The 9,096-nt window shown below is 41.6% G+C and overlaps 1 protein-coding gene across 1 annotated transcript in view; it reads right to left on the bottom strand.

The window, feature by feature from the left end:
- Positions 1-3,936: 3,936 nt before the first annotated feature.
- LOC143281372 (sprouty-related, EVH1 domain-containing protein 2-like) overlaps positions 3,937-9,096 on the bottom strand; it is a 15,423-nt gene continuing 10,263 nt past the window's right edge. Inside the window, exon 5 of the mRNA XM_076586576.1 lies at positions 3,937-7,651. Coding sequence (XP_076442691.1) covers positions 6,638-7,651 — 1,014 coding nt within the window. The 3' untranslated portion in view covers positions 3,937-6,637. The remainder of the gene's footprint in view (positions 7,652-9,096) is intronic.

Below are 9,096 nucleotides of genomic sequence, written 5' to 3'. Positions count from 1 at the left end.
AAAAATGTTAAAGTAAACAACAAAAAACAACAGAGCTTTGTGCCAGACTTTGCAACAAGCAGTTGAGAGCCTGCCACAATACATTTTCTTTGTTATATATAACCAGTGATCATTTGTGTCCAAGTGGTTTTCCAGTAAATTATTCTAAATTGTTCTAATAAGAAACATACATTTATCATCCATCTTTTCCCAGCAACACCATTATCTTTTCCCACCCCCATCCTCCATCTTCTCCCCCTTCTAACCTCTCTGTCAGCTTTATCCATCAAACACAACAACAGCCTTGTCATGTAAAAAGAATATACAAATCATTCAATTCACAAACAAGCCAAGCTCCAATAAATTTCTTGCAATCATGCAGCATAAAAAAAGTCAAAACTTTTTTTTCTCTTTCTAAAAATCTTATATATTCTCCACAGTTCAAACAGTGATCTCTTTACTCCCTTTCTAGTGTGCTCACAAGATTTCTGTTTCTCAAAAACAAACAATACAACTTGACTAATTTTACATTCAATTAAGAGTCCTCTTTCTCTGAGCATCCAATTAAAATATGTAATTATCAAAAAGAGTATTTTGTGTACATTTTCAATGCTTTAACTCACTCAGTACGGCCAGTCCTCTCTTCTCCTCTACACAGACCCATCGGATGTCCAGTGGGTGTCTGAATGACCCAACCTTTAGCTTCCATCATCAGAATTGTGGTATTCTTTGTCAACATTCACCTCTTCAGTGTAAGAGCCTTCCGCTTGCAATATTTTGATGATGGTAATTGGGGTGAAACGCTGTTAACGTCGTCTCTTTCGCCGTTCTTATGGACAGAGTTAACTGAATAAAATTTCTACTTCTTTTTTTCCATAAGATGTGCAATGAACTGTAATCTCAATGGCATCCAAATCAAATGACAATGATTTCTGTGCTACTGAACAGTTTTACCTCAACAACTCTCTTCCCTTTCCTTCCCTGCACTAAAATAAAATAGGAATAAAGCAGTAACTCAAGAGATCCATTTAATGTCTGCCTAATGTAAGTATTTTATTCTGAAACTGACCCAGTCATATATCATCTCTTCCATACAACACCCCATCATCCTTAAAGAAAAAAATAACACCGAGTTGCTTCCCTTCCTGAAAACTGCGTCTAAAAAAAAAAAGACATTTTTGTCAAGACGAAATCTCTACAAAATACTGAAAATGTGCCACACTGGACATGGAAAATAAAACACTTTTCTTCTTTTGAAGTTCCACACAACAATGGAAACTGTGTGTTTATAGTCATACACATCATTCTTTTGTCTTTCTCTCACGACTAATGACATAACAAGTTATATCTGAGGATCCCATTTCACGAATGGCTTCAACATCAAGGGGATTGTTCGAACAATTCACCTCGAGAAATCTGTTGTGACAAAAGAGTAATACGATTCACTTATTCCCTTGTTAAACCCACAGATCAAAGAAATTCATAAAAAATTACAAAGTTAATAACGTGTGTACGCTCTCTGTAAATTATGTGCTTTTCCAAGAGTATCAAAATCAGGATTTAAAAAATGACCACCAAAATATAAAAAAAATTTTAAAAATTGGGGTATGACAACTGAAATAAAATCATTCCTTGAATTACAAGCAATGAACTTTTTTTTTTCTTATAACTGAAAAACAGGCTCAAAACTGATAATTGTGTGAGTGACACAACTACGGAAACACACACAGGTGTGCACTGGTTACTATTATTATCATTATTGTTGCTTACAGTCCAGCCAACTGCACAGGGCCACATCAGGACGGCCCAACTACGCAAATGTCCGATTGCGTTAAACACAAAGCTGTCACATACTAAAAAAAAAAAAAAAATTTTTTAATTAAAAAATTTAAGATAAACTTAAAAAAAACAGTTCATGACGCATTATCCTAACCATTTAACTCCTTACGGCAAATAAGACTGGGCAATACTGATGATGACGCGAGTCATTCCGCTTAATTTATCATCCCCAGATTACAAAAAATCATTAAAAAAGGAGAAAAAAAAACAACCTATACTTAAAGCCAACCAAAAAATACAAGAAAAAAGCCGTATAGGCAAATGACACTGCAGTATGGACAGCTAGTGACCACCCTAGTGTTTACAATTTCACTACCAATTCGCCAGAGCAAAACAGCACAGACAGTACACCACAGATGCGGAAAAGACAAACAGTGTCAAGGCTTGCTTGAAAAAAGACAGGGGAAAAGACAGAGAAGGCAGAAAAAGGAGACAACAGTGAAGGGAGAAAAAAAAAGTTAGAAATAAAGAGAGCAACAGAAAAGAGGAAATTTCTAGCACAGAATTTCCAGAAGGCAGGATGTGCACTGGTGTTGAAACAAAAGTGTAATGATACATTTGTAAAGAAATATACACCAGCACTGATTAAAGTAACAGAACTGTTATCATTCTTGTTGACCACAAATGAAGTGCAATGAAGTGAGTGTTTTCTACTCCACCTGATGAAAAAGCAAATGCACAAGAGAAAAGAAAACTCACATGAAGGTAGAGGAATGGCACATTAAGTAGCAGAGAAAAGGAAGCAGTGAAACTAAAGCTTTCCTAACCGTCTGACCAACACATTATACTTGACAGTTATAAGGCATCAGCAGGAAATAGTTACACAACTGTGAATAGAAAAACACACACACACACTCCTCTCAATACTCCTCACCCCTTTCCCCGTCATTAAACACTCACTCGCTCGGTTCAAAAATGAAGATGGAATTTAAAACTCTTACTCTGCTTCACACTCATTCTCAACAAGCCAACTGCTCATGTTAATCACAAACAACAAAATGCAACCAATAAAATGTGGATTCCTTGCAATTAACCTACTGTTAAGAATCAAATGTAATTTTTAAAAAAAATGTAAAAGCAACTTGAAAGAAGTATAAATAATTGATGATTTTTATACATAATGTGTATAATTCATAACCAAAGCAAAATCATTTTGAAACAACACAAATCCATTTAAGTGTCTGACTACAAGTGTGAAACAGTCTGTATGAAAATGCTCAACTTCAGTGACGATGACTGATAAAAATAAGAAAAAGAAAAAGAAAAAAAATCCAACATTCACTTTTCAACCACAAGAAAAAAGTACATGCATGTAACGCATGGTACACCAAACACTGCTCCTCATCTCAGGCTTTGCTTCTTGCTGTGTGTCATCACACAAATGGCAGTTGCAGGCACACACGTGTTCAGGTTAATACATTGACAGTTCAGGCACAACCACAGCCCCTAACCTGAATAATTCATTATCTGACTGTGCATTAATACAATTTGTTTCTAACTACGCACAGTGACTGTGACAGGGCCCACAGTGTCAGAGAGGGGAGGAGCAAAGAGGACAGGAGAGATAAATTGTGCTCATTTGTATCTCAAGGTTGTGCAGTGTAGGGCATGGTAATATGTGTGTGTGTGTGTGTGTGTGTGTGTGTGTGTGTGCAAAACCTTGATATGCTTTGTAGACAGAAATCTACTGACACTTTGCTCACTGAACCGGTCAGTTTCAAGGTTTTGTCGTAAGTCTGCACACTCTGACACTGTCACCTTGAAACAAAAACTCACTGAACAGAATCAGAGTTGTGCCCATGAATCCAAGTTTCAATGCACAGACCCTGTTCAAGACAATGTAAAAAATTATTTGCTGAATACTGTGTTATCTGAGCTTGCCAAAGAAAGAAGACAGTGCAACTTTATTATATATAATGTACATCTTTAATTTTTTTTAAATAGCTGTAGTCTGTCTTCTGAATTCTACAGAAGTGGTGGAGTAAAAACACTGAAGGATCGATTTGAATGCGAATGAAAAAAGTGTGATCTGATTCAGTGATTATTTCAAAAGAACACGAGGCAAACCATTCAAAAGGAAAGTGCTCCCCCCCCCCCCCCACTCTAACAAATTTGAACACCCATATTCATTGTACACATTTTATTGATTAGCTGAACATCATGCAATACTGATAACAAAATTACAATTGTGTTTTTTCTTATGTTTACTTTATTTTCACCTCCCAACCTTTTCAAAATATTCCATTTTCCCTCCACTTATTTAATTGACCTTGATTTTGTATCAAGACAATCAGGCTTTGCAGGCAAAACAATAATAATTTACGGCAGACCATACAATGAGTATAAACTACCATACTCAACATACACAAAACATTTGAAGCTGAACTTCAGTAAGAAAAAATAAATGCGAGATATTCTACTCATAAAGAAATAAAACCAGAGAAACAGCAGGTACGGAAAATGAAAAAGAAAGGTAGAAAAAAGAGAAAGTGAGTGGGAGAAAAACCGAGAAGGGGTTGTCCTCTGTGGGAGGGACAGGGAAATTTTTGGTCACTTCCCCGCCTGTACTTTGCATACATCCAAGCAATGCTTTGTCATATTTCCAGTTCTGAGTAATCCTGTTGTAATACTTTATACAATAGTTAACTGCTAAATAACGGAAAGTAACAGTGAGTGATCTGAGTAATCAATACAAAATCTGAAGACATTCTTTTTACTTGTAATATTCAGCACTGTAGCAGGTACAGACCACTTCAGTACATTGTGCGTAAATGTCTGTGACCAAATTATAGCCTTTATTGTTCAAAAGGGGCATTATGATCTGTCACTAAATGTCTGTGACCAAGTTATAGCCTTTATTGTTCAAAAGGGGCGCTATGATCCGTCACCATCTTTTTCTACTTTGTGTGCTGCTCCATCTTTCATGATAATTATAATACTGTGTCCTCTATTCAGAGATACAAAATATGGGGCCCTTTTATGATAATCAATGTGGGTTCTCTATATCAATAATTAAGATGAACAGATATCAACTCTGGTTTGAGAACACAGCCCTAGACTGTGCAACAGTCTCCTTCTTTCCTTTCATAATGTCATACATTTTCTGACATCGGCCAGGCTCGAAACACACAGACATCAGCGATGCTGGTGAGGAAATTTGAGCAACACAACCCAAAGACACATCCACGATCTGGATGACAACACTTGTGTATGGTCGTCCAGTCTTCCCATCTGACCTCGACGACATGGACACTTGCCATCATGGCTGGAGTTGTGCAGCTGGCACGGGAGACAAAAAAAGGAGGAGTCTGTATTATACCCCATGTTTGGTGATACATATACTTACCATGTCAAACTGATGCTAACTAGGCCTATCGGTTTGCTCTGCTTGGCCAAATTTCGCGCGGCTAACAGTGAAAAGACGAGCCGTCTTGCCGGTCCGCTCTTAGCCAATCAAACGCCTCTAAAAGCTATAAGCGCTGAATCATTCCTTTGGCCAAGGCTCTCCACGCCATCTTGTCAGGTTTACGCTCTGTCTCGTCTTACGCTTTTTTTGGCTATTAAGCGTATTCATTTGGCCTTATTTTGCTGCATGCGGCTGGTCTGTATTGTATTCTTACATTCTGTGTACTCGATTTGACTCAGCCCCCTCGATTCGTTCGTTTTTCTCTACCTCTAAGTCGATCCTGTCTTTCCTGTCTCTGCTGGGGGGCGGATTTTCGCTGGGTGCCTAAGCGCGGGTACAATTATGAAAAGCCCCCTGATGGGAACTGAACCCACTACCACATATGCTTCAGTGCTTGCTTGCATACTGACCACTGCTCCATGGTGACTGGTAATAATTTCTTCCCTTACACTACTGCAAGAAGATATAGTAAGTGTACACTGACGACCAAGCTTCTTGTTGTAAGGTTTACCCACAACTGACTACTTCAGAGATGACTCACACACATGTGCAAACAAATGCAATGATATATATAAATGTATATATTCATTCTGACTAGACTGCACGCAAAATACATCAGTAACCTGCAAGGACAACGAAGGGTCAAGTTCCTGATTGGTTCAAGCTGAATATTTCAAACACTGCTACATGAATTTACTCCCTTCTCCAAACTTAGAATGTGGATGGTTAAACTATGTATATATATATATATATGCACGAAAAACACCAGCTAATTCCAGGCTCTTTCTTACAATCTGCCAAAGGTGCTTCAGTAACTGATTATTTAAAGGCTAACGATGTGGATTTTTGTCGTCTCCATCAGCGACAAATCCATCAAGTATCACACTTGGACATGCCAGCTGAAGGGGAAAAAAGGATAATAGTCTGCCGGCCATATTCACAATATGGCTGCATCACAGTCTATATCTTTCTAGTTCTAGGGAACCTGAAAACAATTCTTTTTTAAAGTACACCTAATTATCACTTCCCTGTTTCCATTCCCCGCATCCCAGCATTTGTGTCTAAAGATAATGAACCACAGAGTATAGGTAAAAAAAGTGTGTATAAATTTGCGCGTAACATTGGTAAAAAAAAAAAAAAAATTCAGAAAAGAAATAAAAAAGGAAAGAAACCCACAAACAATGAATGGGGGCGAGGGGGGAGATATACACTAACATCTCATCTTCCTCTCTAGCAAAAAAAAAAAAAAAAAAAATTACCAGACCACAATCCACACATCTGCACACAAGCAACCGTTTGTCACGATGTGGGCCATGGAGTGACAACAAAAAAAAAGACCAGCATCCAGTCCTCCAGCCTCTCTAGCGCCCCCATCCCACCCCACCCCCCCAGCGTGAAGAAAGAAGAGCAGCTCTATTCGGCCTTGTGTCTCCCCCCACATAGCCCGCAGGCAGTGCCACACCGGTGGCAGGCATATAGAGGCATGTAGCACCATAAGCACGGGATGAAAAAGGACAATATCGTCAGCGCCGTCCACTTCTTACAGTTTGAATCATCGGTGTAGTCACACTCACACGGGTGCCGGTAGGCACCATCCGCGTCCGCCATGCAGTGGTAGATGAGGCCGCTGGCGCAGGCCACGCACGTGGCGTACTCGATGCACTTCACCACCTTGTCCGGCGCCGAGTCGCAGCTGCCACGCTGGTTCTCGTCGATGTTGAACATGACGCGGCAGTACTCGCACTGGGCCCGCTGCGACACCAGGCGCCGCGACTGTCCGCTCTTGTGCTTGGAGGAAGGCTTCGTTTTCTGCGGCAGCGGCAGGGGCGGGTGGTGGTGAGGCTGGCCGACCGAGGATGATGTCTTGCGCATGGAGGTGGACTCGCGTTTGGCCGGCGGCTTGTGCACGGGCTCCAGGCTCGGGTAGCTGTACTCATGGGGCGCCCCGGCCTTGTTCTTGTCGAAGATCACATATGGCTCGTCCTTGTAACCACCACCATCCCCAACCCCACCATCCAGCAAGGCGGTGCTGGACTTGCCGCTGGTGCGGTCGTCACACCGCACCCACACCTCGTCCCCACCACCACCCACACCGTTCCAGCTCTCCAGACTGTCCGACTTGCTCTTGTCACTGGTCGGGGAGCCACCCCCACCGCCACCACCACCACCACCACTCCCGTCTTTGTCCCTGTCTGCGTCACGACTGCTCGACGCGTGGCCGCCGCTCTTGGGCTTCTGCCGCGCCGACATGTAGTGCACCCGGTGGAGGTGGTGGTGGTTGGCATGGGGGTGGGTGAAGAGGAAGGGGTCCTGAGTGCCTGGGGGCAGGGAGGAGGAGGGGGAGTGGGGTGAGGGGCTGCTGGTGGTGGTGGAGGTGGTGGATGTCGACTGGGAGGAGCTGTTCTTCCGCGAGGTCAGGTCCACCACCTGGAGACGCAAAAAAAAAAAAAAAAAGGAAGAAAAAAATCATGAAAAAGTTGAAAGGCTTTAATATGATCCTAACAACCACTCATCCACTTCCCAGTTTCTCCCACAAAGCCAAAACCTTGACTCGCTCGGTCTTGAACCAAACTAAATGTTCAGAGCCCGATCAAGAAAAATGTGGGTTTAAACCCACCACCACCACCACTCATCCCCCAGCCAAAATCTTGACTCGTTCGGTCTTGAACCAAACTAAATGTTCAGAGCCCGAACAAGGAAAATGTGGGTTTAAACCCACCACCACCACCACTCATCCCCCAGCCAAAACCTTGACTCGTTCGGTCTTGAACCAAACTAAATGTTCAGAGCCCGAACAAGGAAAATGTGGGTTTAAACCCACCACCACCACCACTCATCCCCCAGCCAAAACCTTGACTCGTTCGGTCTTGAACCAAACTAAATGTTCAGAGCCCGAACAAGGAAAATGTGGGTTTAAACCCACCACCACCACCACTCATCCCCCAGCCAAAACCTTGACTCGCTCGGTCTTGAACCAAACTAAATGTTCAGAGCCCGAACAAGGAAAATGTGGGTTTAAACCCACCACCACCACCACTCATCCCCCAGCCAAAACCTTGACTCGCTCGGTCTTGAACCAAACTAAATGTTCAGAGCCCGAACAAGGAAAATGTGGGTTTAAACCCACCACCACCACCACTCATCCCCCAGCCAAAACCTTGACTCGTTCGGTCTTGAACCAAACTAAATGTTCAGAGCCCGAACAAGGAAAATGTGGGTTTAAACCCACCACCACCACCACTCATCCCCCAGCCAAAACCTTGACTCGCTCGGTCTTGAACCAAACTAAATGTTCAGAGCCCGATCAAGAAAAATGTGGGTTTAAACCCACCACCACCACCACTCATCCCCCAGTCTCTCCACACAGCCAAAACCTTGGCTCTTTCATTCTTGGACCAAACTAAAGAGTTGTTCACAGCACCATCAAGAAACAAGAGAGGCAAGGCCTTCAAGACTCACTTGTGATAAATTAAGTCCCCTAGCATTAATTACAGAGTAATTTCCCTTTTTTACTATCTGCACCAAAACATTTGCAAAATAAATAAAAATTCCATGCTTAGCAAAAGAAGTTCCTGTTTGAACAAAAAAAAATGATAATAATGACTCCTCTTTTTGTTGTGTCAGAATAAGAGGTCAAAGTGCCAAGTTTAGAGAATACAAAAAATATAAATATAACAGTAAATGCAGTTTGCATATAATTAGGCTTCTTTTTTTACTTTGTTGTGCCCATCCCAGAGGTGCAATATTGTTTTAAACAAGATGACTGGAAAGAACTGAATTTTTCCTATTTTTCTGCCAAATTTGGTGTCATCTGACAAAGTATTTGCAGAGAAAATGTCAATGTTAAAGTTTACCACGGACACACAGACACA

The sequence above is a fragment of the Babylonia areolata genome, chromosome 4, assembly GCF_041734735.1.
Source record: "Babylonia areolata isolate BAREFJ2019XMU chromosome 4, ASM4173473v1, whole genome shotgun sequence".
In the NCBI taxonomy this organism is placed as follows: Eukaryota; Metazoa; Mollusca; class Gastropoda; order Neogastropoda; family Buccinidae; genus Babylonia; species Babylonia areolata.
The sequence above is the reverse complement of the archived record's forward strand: the minus strand, read 5'-3'. Positions and strand labels throughout refer to the sequence as shown.